The sequence below is a fragment of the Pantherophis guttatus genome, chromosome 7, assembly GCF_059756535.1.
Source record: "Pantherophis guttatus breed Tessera chromosome 7, ASM5975653v1, whole genome shotgun sequence".
Lineage (NCBI taxonomy): Eukaryota > Metazoa > Chordata > Lepidosauria > Squamata > Colubridae > Pantherophis > Pantherophis guttatus.
The window spans coordinates 31,356,645-31,377,872 of record NC_142069.1 but is presented as its reverse complement, the minus strand read 5'-3'; the positions used below and the strand labels follow the sequence as shown (position 1 = coordinate 31,377,872).

General features: G+C 40.4%; 1 protein-coding gene across 3 annotated transcripts in view; it reads right to left on the bottom strand.

The window, feature by feature from the left end:
• CACNA1I (calcium voltage-gated channel subunit alpha1 I) overlaps positions 1-9,030 on the bottom strand; it is a 167,429-nt gene extending 158,399 nt beyond the window's left edge. For all 3 annotated transcript variants that reach the window (XM_034403489.3, XM_034403491.3, XM_034403490.3), the window contains exons 1-2: positions 8,924-9,030; positions 4,179-4,312 (exon numbers count right to left, since the gene is read on the bottom strand). In XM_034403489.3, coding sequence (XP_034259380.3) covers positions 4,179-4,312; positions 8,924-9,016 — 227 coding nt within the window. In that variant the 5' untranslated portion in view covers positions 9,017-9,030. The remainder of the gene's footprint in view (positions 1-4,178; positions 4,313-8,923) is intronic.
• Between the last annotated feature and the right edge of the window lie 12,198 nt (positions 9,031-21,228).

Here is a 21,228-nt window from a genome sequence, read left to right as displayed (position 1 = left end):
TGAAAATACTGAACTTCATTCTGAACATTTTAAATAATATATAAATATTACCTTGAGTGTTACACTGAGAATACTACATGTGAGTTGTCTTTTGAGTAACCTCCTCAGTAAAACTATTGTGTTATAAACTATATTTTGAAGGGCAACATACTACATTGTTACAACAGTAATATTTCCCCAGAAAATCAGCAAATAAATCTGCCACTTGTAAGCCGTTTCTCTCAGCTTGCATTTGAGCCAGTGGTGGGTTGCTCCCAGTTCTGTCCAGTTCTTTAGAACCAGTAGTCCACCCACCCACTCAGACATCATAAATGATGATCTGCGCATGCGCAGAAGTGCACATGTGAGCTCCCATTGCGAACCGGTAATAAAGGTTAGTAGAACCCACCCCTGATTTGAGCTATAGATTGTTTCCATTTCCTTCCCCCCCCCCAATACATATGAATTTTATGAGATTCTCCTAGATTTGAATGATCAATAAAAACTCCTGTTTTAGAGTTATGGTGTTCTGTGATGCAAGGAAGACATGATATCCCTTTATACCAGTGGTGGGTTGCCCCCGGTTTGCACTGGTTCTATAGAACCGGTAGTAAACCGGTGGGAGGCTCCGCCCACTGACCCCAACGTCATCAAATCGCTTCTGCGCATGTGAAGCGAGTGCGCACGGCCCCACTACAAATCGGTAGTAAAGGTAAGTAGAACCCACCCCTGCTTTATACCCATTTTTATAACTGGGGGATTTTCTATTGTTTAATCTGATAGAAATATACATTGACATAACAAATGACAGGATTCAAAGTTAGATCTGGCACATTTTTCATAGTGAAAAGAAGTTTCACGTTTGCACAAGATAATTAATTAGATTGTATGACATTTAAGTTTGGTCAGCAGTAAGCATTCTGGCTGCATTAAACAATGGCAACAACAGAAACTTGTGGATGGCAGTAAAGGATTTACACTGATCTAAAACAAGCCAAGTGACAATTCTGTGCCGACTTAATGGAATGAATACAAACGAAGAAATGGTATTGCTATTCTTTGTTATAGAAAATACCATTTTACAGAGCTGTTTTTTACGTATTAAGCTTGAACCCATTGCTAGTTGTTAAATTCCAGATAAAAATGATAAATGATTATTTACTGAGAAAAAGAATTGGCAGGGCAAATGTTCATTGTATAATGACACCATTCTGTAAAATTTTGGCTACAAGTGTAAACTGTGACAGTGCAACTAGATATTTAACTTGCAAATCCCTATGTGCCCTTCACTCAGCTTGTAGAGGGACAGAGGAAGTGACTACTGCAGCTTTAATACAGCAACTTGGCTGTTAAAGCACTTAAATGTCACCTTGTCCCTGAGGTGTGCTTAGATGGGCCATCAGAAAGTAAAGACAGAATCACAATGCTCTTGCTTTTAATAAAAAAGATACCCTTAACGCCCAAACTCTGTAAAATGAAAAAGCACTGAACTGATCGTGAAAACTCTGTTCTGTTTCTATGCTTTGTACCAGCTACTTATCAGATTTGCTGATGATAAAAAATTACATTGGGTGGTTATTAATATGTACTGAGAGACAAAAATCAAAATTATTTTGATAGATTAGAAAAGTGGGCTCAAAAGAAAAATGGAAGTTTATGGAGACAGATACAGAGCTCTTCACTTAGGACAAGAAATGAAATGCACAAGGGTATAATTGGCATATAAAGGCATATGTAAATAAAAAAATCTGTAGTTGATTACAAGCTTGAATATAGGTCAGCAATGTGAATGGATGTGAAAAAAGACAAACACAAATTTAAGATGCAATAATAGACATTTAGTTTTTTAATCATAGCAAGTAATTGTATTCTCCATTGCATCATACGCTATCTTTTGGCATAACACAACAGTGCCACTTTAATCATCTTCAATAGACATTAACACCCTACTATCACAATACAGTGATATTATGGGGAAAACTTTAGTCAGTGTTTTTTACTGAAGCAAATGGTTATTGGGAAGGTGGATTGAACCACGAGATAATTCTACAGTTTGCCATGTTGAGTCAGATTATAGCATGGGAAGAATAATGGGAAAAGCAACAGTCACTCCCAAAAAGTACCTTTCACTTGTCCTCAAAAGTTTATAAGAATTGTAGAATTGTATTTGCTAAAAATTGGAAAGAGAAATGATACCTACGGATGAAGAAATTATTAGGAAAATGTTGGACTGTGCCGAAATGAGTAAACTGACATTTGAAATAAGAGAGCAGGAAGAAAAACAATATTATTTGATATGGGATTTATTTTACCATTGGGTAGATAATAAAAAATGGTGATATGTAAGTAAATGTTGACATACTTTAAATGATGATACAACTGATATATTTTATATAAGAATAAATTTTGGATATGTAGTGATATTGTGAAGAGAGGAGAGGGCACTAGGGATGCAAACCAACCGATGTACTGTCTGTACTTGATTGAATAAATGATGTTTGTATGTTTTCTTTTTCTTTTTTTTGTTTTAAAATAAAAAATGATTTGGGAAAAAAAAAGTTTATAAATTTGTGAGGATATTGCTTGAGCAGAAGAATAAATGTGAAGGAGCAAGAAGGGCCTGCAAAACCACATTCTAAAAGAAGGTTTAGATAATCTACCTCAAACCTGCATTTTTGCAATGTCATCTGAACATGTTTGGAATCTTAACATATTCTTTAAGATGGCAATATCCAACTTTTTTTCTTTGGAATTTTTACTATATGATTGCTACCTTCTATTGTTACTGTTATATTCCTTAAATGATTTTTATATATTTAAGAATTAGTTTTTCCCAGAATTGCACGATATCACATCACCCCCTTATGTTTTCAAATTGTTTACAAAATGCTGGTAAGTTCTTTTTTTGGGACTTCTAAGCATCTTCCTTTCAGTTCTGCCCTGCCCCTTTAAACTTATGCTGAAGAGGGAAGCCTTGTACAATGGCCTGAGAACCATCCAGTTGGTCAGATGCAGCACCACAAGATTCAGCCTGGACAACAGCCTTTGTAAATCCTTGAATAAAGCTATTCATTATTGATACTTAAATTAGCTTCCTAGCAGCTCATAACACCAACAGAATGGGCTTTACTTACTTTACTTTACTTTTATTTGATTTATATACCGCCCTACTCCCGAAGGACTCAGGGCGGTGAGGACTCATTACCTGTTCCTTATTTCAGAATGGTAAAGTTTCAGGAAAGTATTTTAGCTGAATATTAGGGAAAAAAATTCATAATGGTAAAATGGTTTGATAGTGATGCTAATCAATTAGGGAAATTGTAGACATTATTTCTGTGAAAGTATTAAAATAGAAACTGAATAGCTACTCACTAGGACATTTTAATTCAATTTCATGTACAAAGCAGGGATTCTAGTAAGTACCCATATTATGCCCAAAGGGGACTTATATAATATATGGGATTCTAAAGCTGTAAGATGTTTCCAAGTGTTTTTTACTTAGCGAAACATAGCAATGCAACCTCCCACAGCCAACTTTCATTGGCATTCACCAGCCTTTAATGTCTGTCCTTCCCAAGTAATGTAACAACGGCCATTAACTTTCCCAACAGATGAGTATGAAACTGGTTGAAAGACTATGATATGCTGATGAACTTTTTCATTTGTATCAAGTTTTCTTAGCAGTCCTTTTGACCCTTCAATGACATGCTTTCAATTCACTTTTTAATTTTTAACATGACAGAATTGAATCATTCTTACATAGGGATGGGCTGCTGGGGGTTCGGGACAACCTCTAGCTAAGATTCTGTGCAGTTTGGAGAACCCCCAAATCTCACTCCTGGCTGGCCCCGCCCCTCCCAGGAGTCCCCACACGGCCTGTTTTGGATGCAGGTAAGTGCAGGGTGCGTGCAGAGGCTCGGGGAGGGTGAAAAACAGGTCTACCGGAAGTTTGGGAAAAGGCCACTGGAGCCCGGGGAGGGCAAAAACATCCCCCTGTGGTGCAGGAGGCTGACTAGGCCACACCACCATGGCCACGCCCACCCAGCAACCAGGCAGAGAACCCCTTGCTTAAATTTTTGAAGCCCACCCCTGTTCTTACAGTTATGTTCAAATTATGTTTAGAGACAGTGTCCAATTCCATATTTATTAGTCTATTAGTGTATTTCCGTAAGGTTAAAAAGAAAAAAGAAAACACCTACCCAGCCATAACAATGAAGAAATCCAGGCGGTTCCAGGTATCTCCAAGGTAGCATTTCTTGCCAAATATCCCCAGGGCCACCATCTTCAGCACCATTTCCATAGCAAAGAATATAAAAATGAAGTCATCGAACACCTAAAATGTCCATAAGAAAATAGATGCAGATTTAAATTAATTTTAACCATTATTTTGAATAGGCATATGAAATACATAAACAGGATTTTCTACATAGTCTTAATACATTGTTTAGGATAATGTTTGAAGACCCTTTTGCAGGCACTGCCACCCACAAAGATGTTGCAGATGGCTTACAGAGAAAGGAGCCTATTCTAGTATGCCCACCAATCCTTCCACTGAACACTGTTTCTAGAAATGTCTACCTTAACAAATAACAGACTAGGCTGAGATCTTTGTTTTTTTTTAGCTGTCTGACATAATCTTTACACATTTTTATTTGTTTTCATCTATTGTTAATTGGTTGTTTTTTATTTTTATATATGTAATTCAGTCCAACAAAGTTTGCTATTTAGAACGTATTAAACAGTCTACAGGTAGTTCTTGCATAATGTCTACTTTTTCAGTGATTGTTTGAAGTTACAATGAATGAGGGGTCCCAAGCTAGATGAGGAAGAGGATAGGAGACCATATTTCAAGTAGGTTAGAACAGCGGCCTCCAGCCTTTTGGGCACCAGAGACCAGTTCTGTGGAGAAAGGTTTTTCTGCAGACGGGAGGGGAAGTGGTTTCATGTGCTGCATCCTGAAGATGGGGCTTTGTTTGTTTGTGCTGCCCAGTTTCTGGCATGCTGTGGAATTGTGCCAGCCCACGGATCTGGGGCTGGGGTCCCCTAGGTTAGAAGGTTACAGTTTTAGTTTGGCAAGTTTCTGTCCATTAGATATAAGCAAATAAAAGACTGGATGGATTTGGATTTCATTGTATTGCTTTTGGGCTTGAGCCTGACATCAGGCTCAGTGAACAGCTACTTCATAAACAAAAGCATCTCTCATCTCATTCACATTGCTTTACAGGAATGTTGCCCTATTATTCATAGCAAACCACTTCAGCTCAGTAATATTAGAAGGGTTTTTCTAATAGGAACTATTGGCTTTAGGTATTGCCAAATCATTTGTATGCGATTTGATTCTAAAATGCCAATCTTCAACCTGGCCATGCCAAAATGCTGATTTCATTTTTTTTATCCATTGTCTGTATATGAGCTTATATACTTAGAATCTTACAGTGGTGGGTTGCCCCCGGTTCTATAGAACCAGTAGTAAAACCAGTGGGAGACTCTGCCCACCAACCCCAACATCATCAGGAAGCTTCTGTGTATGCGCAGAAGCGCAAGCGTGCATGCAAGCGAAGCAAGAGCTCGTGCACGGCCCCGTTGCGATCCGGTAGTAAAGGTAAGTAGAACTCACCCCTGGAATCTTGCTATAGTATGCACCCACATGCACTTTAAAAGATGAGCAAAAATGGGACAGCAAAGTATCCCCCAACAAGTAAACTTCTATCTCCTCTTTGTACATGGTATGAAGTTCTTATTGTGGAATGCAATGCTTATTTTTTCCAGGCAAAATGTATTCCATAGAAACTGAAACATTCCACTTTTGACTTTTGCATCCATAGAATATTCCTCCAGACATCTGAAGGTTTATCCAGGTAATTTTTGACAAACTTGAAATGAGCATCAACATTCTTCTTAGTGAGGAATGACTTCTATATTGCTACTCTCACAGTAATTTTCTGATGATGAACTCATGAAAGTAATTACTTTAGCCAAGGCAATAGAGACCTGCAGATCAGTATATGTTGTTCAATAATTCTATGTGACTTTCTGAATGTATTTATGTACTTTATATGTATAGTTTTTATTATTGAAGATTCTGGGGATCAATTAAAATTATGCTGATTTTGATAAGTCATTCGCTCTTGGGAAGATTTACCTTGTTTCAATTCCTCTCAATTTCTATGTCTGACTGTGGGTTGATGGAGTTTTAGAAATGGTTTTATAATCTTTTTTAGAACATTGAGTGTCAACCACTTTTTAATGAAGACTTTTTATTATTATTATTATTATTATTATTATTATTATTATTATTATTATTTAAATTTCTATACCGCCCTTCTCCAGAATAGGACTCAGGGCGGTGAACAGCCAGAATAAAAAACAATACATACAAAATTTAAAAACAATTTAAAATAATTAAATATTATTGGCCGTAAATTAAAATAACCCAATTTAAAATCAATTTAAAATTAACTCAAGCCAGCCCCGCTAGTTGAAATAAATGGGTTTTCAGGGCCCAACGAAAAATCCGGAGGTCTGTTATTGTACGTATCTCTGGGGGGAGGTTGTTCCAGAGGGTGGGCGCCGCCACAGAGAAGGCTCTCCCCCTGGGGATCGTCAGCCGACATTGTCTGGCGGACGGCACCCTGAGGAGGCCCACTCTGTGCGAGCGTACTGGCCGGTGGAAGGCTATTGGTGGCAGAAGGCGGTCTCGTAAGTACCCTGGCCCTAAGCCATGGAGCGCTTTAAAGGTGGTCACCAACACCTTGAAGCGCACCCGGAAGACCACCGGGAGCCAGTGCAGCTCGCGCAGGAGAGGTGTTACGTGGGGGCGCCTCGTTGCCCCCATAATCCCCCGCGCGGCCACGTTCTGGACCAGCTGGAGCCTCCGGGTGCACCCCAGGGGGAGCCCCATGTAGAGAGCGTTGCAGTAGTCCAGGCGGGAAGTGACGAGTGCCTGAGTGACTGTGCGTAGGGAGTCCCGATCTAGAAAGGGGCGCAACTGGAGTATCAGGCGGACCTGATAAAAAGCTCCCCTGGCCACGGCCGTCAAATGATCTTCTAACGACAGCCGTGCATCCAGGAGGACGCCCAAGTTACGAGCACTCTCCGTGGGGGCGAGTGATTAGCCCCCAATAGCCAGCGATGGTGTCAGCTGGCTATATCGGGACGCCAGAAGCCACAGCCACTCGGTCTTGGAGGGGTTGAGTCGGAGCCTGTTTCTCCCCATCCAGGCCCGCATGGCCTCCAGGCACTGGGACATCACTTCAAGGGCATCGTTGGGGTGGCCTGAGGTGGAGATGTACAGCTGGGTGTCATCAGCGTACTGATGGAACTCCACCCCGAAGCCACGGATGATCTCACCCAGCGGCTTTACATAAATGTTGAACAGAAGGGGCGAGAGGACCGACCCTTGTGGCACCCCACAAGCAAGGTGCCTCGGGGTCGACCGCTGCCCCCCTGTCAACACAGATTGCGACCGATCCGAGAGGTAGGAGGAGAACCACCGCAGAACGGTGCCCCCCACCCCAAACCCCACCAACCAGTGCAACATGATACCATGGTCGATGGTATCAAAAGCTGCTGAGAGGTCTAACAGGACCAGGATAGAGGAGCAACCCCTATCCCGAGCCCTCCAGAGATCATCCACCAACGCGACCAATGCCGTTTCCGTGCTGTGCCCAGGCCGGAAGCCGGACTGGAGCGGGTCTAGATAGACAGCTTCATCCAGGTACCGGGGAAGCTGTTGCGCCACCACACTCTCAACAACCTTTGCAACAAAGCGAAGGTTGGAGACTGGACGATAGTTAGCCAAAACAGCCGGATCCAGAGAAGGCTTCTTGAGGAGGGGCCTCACAACTGCTTCTTTCAAAGCGGCCGGCAGGACCCCCTCACTCAAAGAAGCGTTAACAATCTTCTGGAGCCAACCTCGTGTCACCTCCCAGGAAGCCAGTACCAACCAGGAGGGGCACGGGTCCAATAAACATGTGGTTGCGTTCAGCCGTCCCAGGACCCTGTCCATGTCCTCGGGAGCCACAGGATCGAACTCCCCCCAGATAACACTCTCAAGACCTGTCTCAGTCATCCCGTCTGGACATAGCCAGTCAGAGGCCAGCCCTTCCCGAATCTGAGCGATTTTGTCATACAGATACTGCACAAAGTCCTCAGCTCGGCCCTGCAAGGGGTCATCCCGCACTTCCAGATGGAGGAGGGAGCGGGTCACCCTAAACAGGGCGGCCGGGCGATTATCTGATGACGCGATAAGAGTGGCAAAATAGCTGGATTTCGCCGCTTTTATCGCCACTAGGTAGGTCTTAATATGAGACCTCACCAGTGTTCGGTCGGATTCGGAGCGGCTGGTCCTCCAACTACTCTCCAGGCGTCTTTTCCGGCGCTTCATCTCCCTAAGCTCCTCGGAGAACCAAGGAGCTAGGTGAGTTCGGTGCCGGGTCAGAGGCCGCAAAGGCACGACACGGTCCAAGGCCCCGGCAGCCGCACTATCCCAGGTGGCCACCAGGTCTTCAGCCGAGTCATGAGCCAGAGTCTCAGGACTTTTAGAAATTTCTTTTGGCTTTGGTTATGAAACAAGTGAACAAGCACCCCACTTTGGTGCTATTTGCTGTCTCAATACTCTATATATCAGCAGGATCCACAAGAAGCTCTAATAAATAACTGACAGATATTCACATTTGGAAAAACTGAAAGGGAATGAATACTTTTTCAAAGTCCCAATAATATAGTCTAATGTTATATGGGGAAACACAGAAGCAGATGTATGAATAGCCAGAATAGCAAGTTTGACATTTTGACAAATTATTTAAAAAGTGCTGGCTTGTTATGGGCTTTATTTCTACATAATTTTGCTGATGACTTTAATTCACATAACATAGTTATTGAATATATGTCAAGATATAACCAGAAGGTCACATATTGCCATTATAGAAAGGCAGCTACTTACTTGCAAAATTTTACATCTGTTGGAGAGGCAATCCATATCATCACAGGGTTGATACATTCCAAGTGTGACACAGTTCAGTAGGATCACCATCATGCTGACACATTCAAACCAGGTGGAAGGAAGAAATAAAGTCAAGGGAAAAAAATCTCATTTACAAACAATGTAATTAACCCAAAGGTATACTAGAGTGGAAATTTTTGTTTTAAAAAAACAGTCAGAGTGTACGATAGTAAGCAATAAAGCCATAGCAACACAATGCACAAACAGTATATAATTGAGATAATACAATTGCTCTTAGATCATACCATTAGACTGCAGGCGAGAAAAATCACCTGATAGCATATACTTCATAGATAGAATGGGGAAAAAATCATGTACAAAATATATTCTTATAGATAAAAGAAATAATTCCATGGAAAAAGATTTTAATTATGGATACTTCAGATACAGGCTCAAGCAGTATCACCTGAGAAAAATTTTATTACTGAATAAGTTGTTTACATGAGTTACTTTGTCTGCCACTCTAAAATGACCAAATCACTGCTTTTGTGAAGATGGTAGTAAGGATGTTGACACAAATAATGCAAAACATGGTCCAGTATAAATGTTCAACAACTACAGATTTATCTATGAGATAAATCCTTAGGAATCTCTTTTAACTCCATGCACATTAGTACATTCACACAAACACAATATTTTTATCATTACATTCTGAGTTTATAACAGGTAACATGGAAAACAAATAACATGTATTTAATTATAACTTATAATTATAAGTTATATATATATATATATATATATAATTATAATTATAACTTCTCGTCCTTCTTCATTACAACTATCCTTCTTATCCTTCTTGTTCAAATTTGTTTTAGTTGACTTTATATAAAAATAGCCAGCAATACCTTCAGAGCAACTAATATAAATATATACTTTCTGTATTTATTTGCTTGTCTTATTTTTTCCAAAAATAAGATCACGGTTACCAGTCTTGTAAAACTATCACATCTTACCCTCCTGATGAATTCTGCACTAATATATCGCTGATTGAGATACATTTTTTTAAAAAAACAGCATCCTTCTAGCAGTGCTTCATTTTTTCTGCAAGGGTTCATCTAACGTAGATAAGGAAAATACTGCTGGGACAAAACAAAGATCTATCTAAGTTCCAAGTTTCTCATTGTGAGCAGTAAGATGGCTATGGAAAATCCATAACCAAAACATAAAGAAAATAACCTTAATAATAATAAACTCTCCATTAACCCCCAAGGATTAAAATTTAGGCACCTATCACTTCTCATCATTTATTGAAGGTGGGTTATAAATATCATGACCAGTAGCTACTAAAATACTTATTTTTTCATTATTGTGCTTCATAACCTTTAAATAATATTTAAAGTGGCCATCAACAAACCCTGTAGCAATGAATATCATTAATTGTTGTCATGCCCAGGTCTCAAAAGTCCTCCTCAATTGAATAAGATGACCAGCTGGGGTCTTCCCAGTGGTTGGTCGCTACCGGTTCGCCCTGGATTGGATGAACCGGTAGTGGCGGCGGCGGGACGCTCTGCCCACCCGCCCGGATGTCTCTACGCATGCACAGAAGCCTCATGCACAAGCATGCACGAGCGCCCACGAGCAAACCAGTAGCAAACGAAATTGAAACCCACTACTCACTAGATGTTTACGATACTAGGGACAGATTAGATTTCTTTCCCTATTAAATCAGGTTCCCTAGGGATTCTGATTGCCCTGAAACCAGATAATTGACTGAACATTCACGTAGTCTTCTGCACAGGTATCGAAAAGTTACAAAACTGAGGGAAAAAATTAGAAGGCTGCCAAAACACCTAGAGGGCAATTAGTTGAACTGGATGTTTTTATGTTGAATTGAATATTTTTAATGTTTTTTTTTACTAGCTTTACTGTTTTAAAATGTTTTTAAAATTTCTAATCGTAATATATTTTCTGAATTGTAAGCCTCCCAGAGTCATTGACTGAGATGGGTGGCCATAGAAATTGAACAAACAAACCAATAAAATCAGAAAATTTGGTCTCCATGCCAGTTCCTGGCTGGTATGCTAGACCTGGAGGATGTGTTTTCCTCTACGCGCATCACATAAATCAAACAGGCTACTGGAGGAGCCTATCCTGCTCAATTGCCTAGATCAGGGATAGGGAACAAAGGCCCTTTTAGGACCTGTGGACTTCAATTCCCAGAATTCCTGCACCAGCACATAGCATTAACTGGAAACATCTCTAGATCCCTTCCAGCTCTAAGCCAAAGGATAAAGCTACCAATGCCCATGAAACAATAATAACCGTACATTGCTTGTAATTGAAAATTATGTCTCCCAATATTAGTTGCTGGTAAACAACTAGGATGATTCTACTGAATTCACATTCTGCATGTGAGTTTCTCAAATGGCATAAGGCCAGTGGTGAAATCTAATTATTTTTGCTACCAGTTCTGTGGACATGGCTTGGTGGGTGTGCCTTGGTGGTCATGTGACTGGGTGGGCATGGGCAACTTGACATCACTTACTGTTAGAGCCAGGAGCTGCACACATTCTGAAGCACATTCTGCCCTTCTAAAGCCTCCAACGCTTTGAGTTTCCCTCTGCCATCTGGCTTGATTGCCCAAGTGAACCTCGGAGCCTTCTCTTGCCCTGCTCTACATCCTGGAGGGCTGTGCCCACTGCCAATCCGCCATACAAACTGCCCGCCCTGTTTCTGCAAAGGCAGAGCCCCCCCCTGCAGGGCGATCCAAAGAGGGGAGGGGGATGTTGCAGAAAAGGCTGCCTTCCCATCTGCCTCCCATGCTGGCTCCACAGGGCTTGGGGCTCGGAAGCAGCCCACTGGATTCCCACCACTCTGGGAACTCAGCCCACGGAGTCCAGCGCTCTGTGGGAAGGAGGCTCAGCTGTGGTGCCGCTTCCCAGCAGTGAAGAAGCAGAGTGAGAGGGGTGGAAGCTGGCAGTGGGTGGCGGGGCAGCAGCCCCCCGTGCGGGGAGAGGGCCAGGCCCAGCCATGCCACTGCAGGCCAGCGTGGGTAGCCCTTCATCTTGGCGCACCCTTGCCCACTGCCTCTGTGCACTGCATGTGGAAGGGGCCACCACCACCACTCTCGCCACCCTCCCTCCCCTCCTGGCTGCAGACGTCTGCCTGCCTGAAGAACCTGCCGAAGGAACCCCGCTGTCATTCGCTTTCATTTCGCGGTGGGAGAAGGAAGAAAGTGAATGGTGGCAGTGCACCAGGAGGGCAGGCAGGCCGCGGATGTCCCAGGGCTGCTGCACATGCACATGTGCAGCAGCCCTAGGATGTCTGAGGCCCATCTGCCCTCCTGGAGCACTGCCGCGCCACCGCCATTGCCGTTCACAGGCAGGTGGCCAGGTGGGCTACTTCAGAGCCCCAAGCCCTGCAGAGCCAGCATGGGAGGCACGAGTGGAAGGCAGACTTTTCTGCAGCATCCCCCTCCCCTCTTTGGATCGCCCTGCAGGAGTGCACTGCCTTTGCAGAAATGGGATGGGGTGGGGCAAGTGAGCGGTGACTGTGGGACCAGTTCAGGGCTGTGGCCAGCCAGCAGTAGCTACCGGTTCAGCAAACCACACCACATGTCCACTACCGGTTCTCCCAAACTGGTAGCATTTCACCCCTGCATTAGGCTAATTAATGTAAGAATATCATGTTGGCTGACAGGAATCTGCAGGGTATTACTAAAATTGTCAAAATTTTATTGGCAATGATGGTACAATTGAAACTGCCTAAATTTTATGCACAACACACCCTTTGCTTTGTCATCTGTATTTCTTCCTCTTATATAAGGTAAAGATAAAGGTTCCCCTGCACATGCATGTTAGTTGTTTCTGGCTCTAGGGGCGGTGCTCATCTCTGTTTCTAAGCCAAAGTGCCAGAGCTGTCCGAAGACGTCTCTTTTTTTTAAATAATTTTTTTAAATTTTTTTAAAAACAAAAAGAATAAATAAAATAGAACACATCTTTTCAAAACGAAGCTTTTGCTCCAATCACAAATTGAAACAAATCATTAACAAATCTTATTTTCAATTAACACAACTCAATATTTTAAACAGATATTTCCCTCAAATCTATCTATATAAATATACCATTATCCCCAAAAACCCGTTAAATCCGAAGAAGTCTCTATGGTCCTGTGGTGGCATGACTAAACGCCAAAGGCGTACAGAGTGCTGTTAACTTCCCACCAAAGTGCTTCCTATTTTTCTACTTGCATTTTTTACGTGCTTTCAAACTGCTAGATTGGCAGAAGCTGGGACAAGTAACGGGAGCTCACTCTGTTACGTGGCGCTAGGGATTCAAACCGCTGAACTTCCGACCTTCTGATTGACAAGTTCAGTGTCTTAGCCACTGAGTCACCATATCCTCTTATATATGGTAGTCCTATTCTAACATCTCTCTGGTTCTGTTAAAAGGGAAAGTCATTTCTCTTATGATAAGCTTTTTTTTTTTTTTACCATAGAGTCAATAAGTTGTGGCAACTAGATAGGCCTATTGCAATTTGTAAATCTGGAGGGTAATGTTTTCACAGAGGGTGATGAATTACTCTCTTTCACTCATACAAACTAGAAAATAGAGGTACTAATTGCTTTCCAGGCTTATATTGGAAAAACAGATCACTGGTCCATCTAAACTGTTACTTTACTTCCAGCAGTGGCCAATGTTCAACATAATTTCAGTGACAGGTTTTAAGTGTACACTTAAAGACGAAATGTGTTTTGTTTTGTTTTTTATCTGAGCTGGTGTTCAGTAAAGATCCTAAAAGCATGAGGATTTATAGTCCTTGCAATTGTTTTCTTAACTGCTGCATAATGTCTCTGCACAAACTTAGCAACGGAGACAATTAATTCTTTTGCATATACTTTTTTTACAATTAGCTGCCAATGAGTTAGTTCACTTTACAATCTCTACTCCCAACTATTCAGAGTCCATGCAGTCACCAAGAATCAAATGCAATCCAAGAAATTATTTATCTTTCTTTTTGTATCACATTAGAACTTCCCACATTTGCATAGAAGGCACAAATACCGAAACTATTTACCATCCTGTTTCTTCTGTCATCCTATCATGCCCTTTTCTACTTTCTGAAATTGAGCCATTCTTAATGTAGATTTATATCCATGAGGATTTTCTAAACAACTGCTTCAGAGGCAGGTAGCCTTAAATTAGCTAAAAGTGCCTTCATATCTTTGTTTTGCAGCTTCTATATTTAAATTTAGCCTAATGAGAATAAAGGGCCCAATATTATGCCATGTAAAGAACTATAAAATTTCAAGAACATTTCTATCAGCATTTATTCAAATTAAAACTCAAGTAAAATTTCTTACTAGAATGTGAAATGTTGGTGAAAAATTAAGATACCTCTGTCGTTCACTGGAAATGGTAAAGAGAAATAAACCAGGGGTGAAATGCTACCGGTTAGGACCAGTTCGGGCGAACCGGTAGTAAAAAAATGCTACCAGTTCGAACAAACCGATATTTCCAATGATCAGCTGTGCCACACGATTTATATTTGCTAGAAAGCAGGAAATCCTGATTTCTAGCGAAACTATATCGTGCAGCACAGCTGTTCCCCGCCACTCGCTGGTCCACTTACCTTAGAAAAGACTTCATAAGCCTTCTTTTTTAGCACTTGTGGTAGCGCCTGCGGTGCACATGCGCACAAAGCACACATTTAGCGTGCACCACCGGAGACCTCGGAAGATTTCACCACTGGGTTAAACTAAATGCAAATGAAAAAGAGGAAAGGAATATAGCCTATTTTCTATGCACATTTACATTGCTTTCTTGATTTCAAGCAGATGTGTTTTCAATCTTATACCTTAAACCTGAAATCATAAAAGAAACAATTACAAATAATTGTGACAAAACAATTTCATTTAATTGCTCTGATTCTATTGAAAAAACAGGCACGGTTATCATATCACTAGCAGGATGAGAAATTCCTTTGATAATTTGTTTGGCGAAAACCAGATTTTTATTATTTTTACTACTTTTATCCAACAGAGAAGAGTAGCAAAATCATTAACCATATAATTGGACTACTATACATAGAGCCTCAGCTTCTGGATGGGGCTAAACTAACTTGGAACACTAAAAAAAGCCTTTGCTAATAAGAATGAGATGCTTATACCAACGTTGCCCATTTAAATAACTGGCTCTTATTCACTGAAAAAGATATTCCTGGAGACCTGTCAGAGCAGGAACAAAATAACTTGTTGTTCTAGACTTTGTAAGTGCAACATGGAAACAACCCCATGCAGAGCTGCTTTATGCCTTTCTGCACTGAGAGTTCAGGAATCCTTGATCCTTAGAGATCCTCTGTCTGCCTAGTTATTTGCTAGTGCGCATAAAGAAAATTTAGGAATTATATACTTACTGAACGTTATAAAGTTGTATATTTTTGACACCTAGGTATGCATCTCTATACTACTAAATCTTGTCTGTTTGTAACCTTCAGTTGGGAGAAACAGTGCATCAACAATGTTTGAATCGAGATATCTCAAATGAGCTAATTTAAAGAATGAATCCAAAATCTGGGACCCAAATCTGGGATTGAAATTTGGCAAAGTTGTGGCCACTTTAGCATCACCACACTGTTAGAGTCAGCTGTAGTCACATGATCATCATTTTTCACACCCCATGCCAGATTCCCACAAGAAAAGTGAATGGGGAAGCAGCAGACAATCCAAAGCCACTCCAATTCTCACTGCATTTTTGCCCACCTGTGGTCATTCTGTTTCTCAGTTTAGGTAAGGATATATTTCTGAAAAGGGAAGCGGTGGCACAGTGGCTAAAACACTGAGCTTGTCGATCGAAAAGTTGGCAGTTCAGTGGTTCAAATCCCTAGTGCCGTGTAATGGGGTGAGCTCCCGTTACTTGTCCCAGCTTCTGCCAACCTAGCAGTTCGAAAGCACGTAAAAAAATGAAGTAGAAAAATAAGGACCACCTTTGGTGGGAAGGTAACAGCGTTCTGTGCGCCTTTGGCGTTTAGTCATGCTGGCCACATGACCACGGAGACATCTTCGGATGGCACTGGTTCTTTGGCTTTGAAACGGAGATGAGCACCAACCCCTAGAGTTGGGAACAACTAGCACAAGGGGAACCTTTGTGCAAGGGGAACCTTTACCTTTATATTTCTGAAATGATGTCCTGATGGGTGACAGGCTGTCTAGTTACTCAACATTTTTGGGCACAACAGTTTTGCACTTCAAAATAGAGTCTTTTCAACTATAACTATTTCATGATTTGGCAAACCTGGGATGCCCCTCCCCCTGGTTTTCTTCTCTAGAATTGGAATAAACTAACAACCATCCTGTTCGTGGACAGAACCTGATAGCTAAACTGCTCTGGTCTGCCTTTTTCCAAGGAATGCTTAAGATAATATCCCAGTTCAGGTTATCCATCCTGATCTTTTTTATTTAATAAAAGGCAGGATATCTTATGCCTACTGATGGCAATATAGAGTCTAACAGTTCATTTGCATGAAATGGTTCAAAGCTTGCTTGACACTATTTACAATCATTTGCAATATTGCTGGGTTTTACAGAAGATAATAACAGGGAATTTAAAGCTCACTGATGAAAGGTACTCATACGGCTACATTAATATTACTATAAAATGTAAAAGCTGCTTAAGTTCCTATACTTGTCTACACAGAAATCAGTCTGCCTACATTCAGAGGAACAAACTTCTAGAAAAAAATGGAAATAACTGCACCACGTCCTATTTGTGAAGGACACTTTCCAAGGTCCTGAAAAGCCAGCATTTATTTATTAATCAACTTTATATAGCTGCCTATCTCACAAGAACTGACTCTGAGCAGAGTACAATAGCCAGTAAGAAATAAAATATATATGAAAACAAGTACAGGTAGTCCTTGACTTACAACATGTTTGAACAGTTCATTTAGTGACTGTTCAAAGTTACAACGGCAGTGAAAAATGTGACTTATGAACGTTTTTCACACGACTGTTGCAGCATCTTCATAGTCTGGTGATCAAAATTCAGATGCTTGGCACTGTTTCATATTTATGACAGTTGTAGTCATTTGACAGTTGAAGGTCATGTGATCACATTTGTGACCTTCTGATGAGCAAAGTAACCGGGGAAGCCAAATTCACTTAACAAATGCAATGATTCACTTAACAACTATGGCAAGAAAAGTTGTAAAATGGAGAAAACTCATTTAACAAATGTTTCACTTAGCAACATAAATTTTGGGCTCAATTGTGGTCATAACTCGAGGGCTCACTGTTTTGGGTGGGGGTGAGGTTTACATTTATTTAACAAGCCTTGATGAAAACAAAACCGAGTTAAATATGTATAAATCTAATTGATTTCTTATTTTGTTGCTATTATATTGAGCAACATAGTACGAAGCCAAACCACAAATATAAGCTGACCAAATCTGGTTGGCATTTTATATACTATTGCAATTCTTGCTTTCTGAGTTTTGGGAGCAGTTCTGTGTTAGAAGCTAACATTGGCTCAGTTCAGGTTGTTGATAGTGGCATTGAGGGAAACTGATGAAAAACTGTAGCAGCTGTGGAGTTAAGGGGTAGGCAGAAGAATCCTGCATTTCCACCAAAAATGATCAGGAGTCAAAGAATGAAAGGAATTAAATAATCAAAAATCAAAAAACAGAACATTGAACTCTTACTACTCTTTTCTTCATTTATGGATGAAGAAAATCCATAGAAGGGGTTAATTATTTCACAATCACCCACAGGACTATCTCTAGTCACCACGGCAACAGATTTGAACCAGGTTTTAATCCTGCTATCTCTCCTTTGCCACCTCCATGCCTGAGCATGTAATTAATTTCAACTGCTGACAAAGCCAGTATTCAAAATCCTCATCATTTAGTCAGAAGTTTCATTACTAATTAACTTTCTTCAGTTCAATTTTTTTCTAATTAACAATGATCTTTCCTTTCCTCATTCCTACCATCAATGCTTTTTAATATCTTATTGCTAATTTTCTATCTCTGTCCCTCTGAGCCCCTGCTTCTCCATTCTTGCTCTCCTAGTTAAGTTGAAGACTGGATCTACTCACAGGGCAAAAACCAAAAACCCCGACAATAACAACAGTATTCTGCAAGGATCTCATGAATGGACATTCTGTATTGGGAAGAACCTAAAACAAATGCAGGAATGGTCAACCCAGCCATCTTATTTGATCAGCGCCATTAGATAGTTCAAAGAAATGGAAGAGAAAACTTACAGCTTCATAAAAGCTCAACAGAAGAGAAAGCCTCTTCCTAAAGTTCTGACAGTGAAGGGGACAGTTCAAATCTTTAAGCAAAAACTGCTTGTGTTTCTTCGACATCTTGGTTGGAAACAGCAATACAATATCCTTTCCTCATAACATAGAAATGAACCAATAAAGCAATGATTCAGTGCAGGCTATTTTTCTCTTTCATTGAAAACTTTGTTGGAGATGATTCCATCTGAAATAACATATGTGAATCAGATTTATAATTCCTTTACCATTTTAGGGACTATTAATATTGCCAATTGCCTCTTACATTTCTCCTCAGCTATTGATTGGCTGTGATCCAGCTGTGACTCTAATAAGGCCTCCATTTATTTTGAAATATGTGATGAAGCCTGGAACTTTCAACTACTAAAGCTCCTAGGACAATTAAAGAGACTTACTTTCCTGCCAAATGCATTACAGGCTGTAATGAAGAAAGGTAATAAAAGAGTGACAGTGTACATATGCATTAGCATTATGCCCACAACATTAGGCAGCCTTCTGCAACCAGATCTTTTCCTGATATTCCTAGAACTTGTAATTTCAGCATTTTTCAAAGGCCTCTGATTCAGGACAACTGTCTGATGCTAAAATCATTTTTAAATGAGTTGACAAGTTATTATTATTTTTTACTTCTAGCACTTAGCTCACGATTGTTGACACTATGGTCCAATAAAAATGCTTAGACCTGATAAATCTACCAGTGTTCCGTGCGCCTTTGGCGTTTAGTCATGCTGGCCACATGACCACAGAGATGTCTTCGGACAGCACTTTGGCTTTGAAATGGAAATGAGCACCACACCCTAGAGTCAGGAACGACTAGCACATATGTGCAAGGGGAACCTTTACCTTTACCTTTTTAGAGCAGTGCAAGAAGTGTTGGGGACCTTGGAACCCAGGACCTCCAGGGAAAATTGACTTTAAAATGTGAGCATTTAGGAGTTCCTCTTGGCCCAGATTCTATGTAACTTTCATTGTGGTGGCCCTCAGTGGTGTCTCCTTCCATTTCAGATCAAGCAAGCAGAGATACAATTAGAAAGCTCGATTTCTGATTATATACCACAGCTATGTCATATACAGTTTTATAAATAATGCCAGTGCTGAGTTGGGTCCAGAACCCTATTGGTAACCAGCTGTTTATGCTATGAATGTTAAATCAGCAGTGCTAGGGGGGAGGTTTCTCTGCTGTCTCTGCTGATTTCATATTGTTTTCCTGATATTCTATCCATTCCAATGATCTCCATCTTCCTATTCCCTCTTTCTCCCTTTCCTTTGTTGATTTTCTTATTCCAGTTTATTTTCTATACAAAATGAATTACAATATGACAAATCCAGGAACAGCAGGAGCAGTCAGAGTCTCTCAGTCACTCTAAATGAATAGGGCTGTCTATCTTATTTTTACATACACACAAACACACACACAATTTTAATTCTCAAACATCCCACTGGTATAGAAGGTTTTGCCTTTGTCCCTTTAGGGAAAAAAAGGTTCTTTGTAGATACTGAATATCTTCAATTTCTGCAAACAGGCTGAGAATGACAAAGATGAACAATATTAACTCCTCTTGGAATTAATATTTGGTCATTTGTTGTTATGTTTACGGTATATCCACACTCTTAGCATACCAGTTCACATCAGGTTAAATTAATAGCTTCAATAGATAACAACAGTTATACCAAACAAATATTTGTGGGGATTTCTGGGGAAGCCACTTGGGTGGCAAAGCTTGAGACCGTTCCCCAGGATATGGATTAAGAGTCTCCAAAATCTTATTAAGATTCTGTAAAGTCATGTAATGAAATATTAAGAAATGTTGCAAAGTGAAAGACCCTAAATATACCAACAAGCAAGCTTATATAAATAAATTCACAGAAAAAATTTCAAATGGTGCAATCACATTGGCTGATCCACATTTGGTCATTTTACGATTCCTAAGGAGGTAGAAGTGGAAAACAGTACCTTTGCCCACGTGTATCATAATCATAGCATTTCCATAGCAACCTACTATTGTCCTGTTATGTATAGCAGCTGGTTTTGCACTGCGGTGTGCAGTTCCACAGCACCTGAACTCCACTCTTGAATCTGTGTATGTACAATAGACCATTTGCTTTTAACATTTATATATCATATTTAGAGACCACCCATCTCTCTCATAGAACAATTTTATGCTGTGCTATTTCAGCTAACTTTACATTCTAATAGTGAAATCTGTTTGGCTAAGTCTAGATCTCTTTATTATGACTAAATTCCTCATAAATCCTTCTAATTCATCTGGGTTCCTTCATCTCTTACAATACAAATATATATACACTCATATATACACACACCTACTATACAGATATACAGATATGTTAATTATAAACCAATTTGGGAATCAATGTAGCTGAAAATCTCTTTCTCCATCATTCAGTGTGAGTGTGTGTGTGTGTGTGTGTGTGTGCGTGCGTGCACGTGCATGTGTCTGGAGAGTTTTTCAGCTACATTGACTCCAAAATTGGCTGATAATTAAAATGTACATAAGGACAGAATTAAAGTAGGAATGCATAAAATGTAGGGCAGATTTTGCCACTTTGTAGAAGAAACATTTATAGGCTAACATTTTGTCAAGAAAGAAACTCAAGGCAATTTATAGTTTGATTTCCCCCCCCCAAAAAATTAAAAAGCAGCGGGATTGTTTTAAAAGTATGGGGTTTATAGAAAATAGTAAAAGTAATGACTCTCTTTAGATGTGTTTAGTTTTAGCCTTGAATTAAAACAGAATCTTGACAAAATATTGAGCCTGTTATTTCTAAATCACAATAAGCTAGTCTCTTTTGTGTCTGTTTCAGTGGTGGATTGCTACTGGTTCGTACCGGATTCAGCAAACTGGTAGCGGCAGCGGGAGACTCCGCCAACCCGCCCAGATGCTTCTGCACAAGCGCATGTGAGCTCATGAGCAAACCAGTAGCGACAGGATTTGGAACCTGCCCCTGGTCTGTTTCCTCCTGTGAACACCTATTACTAGAAAAATA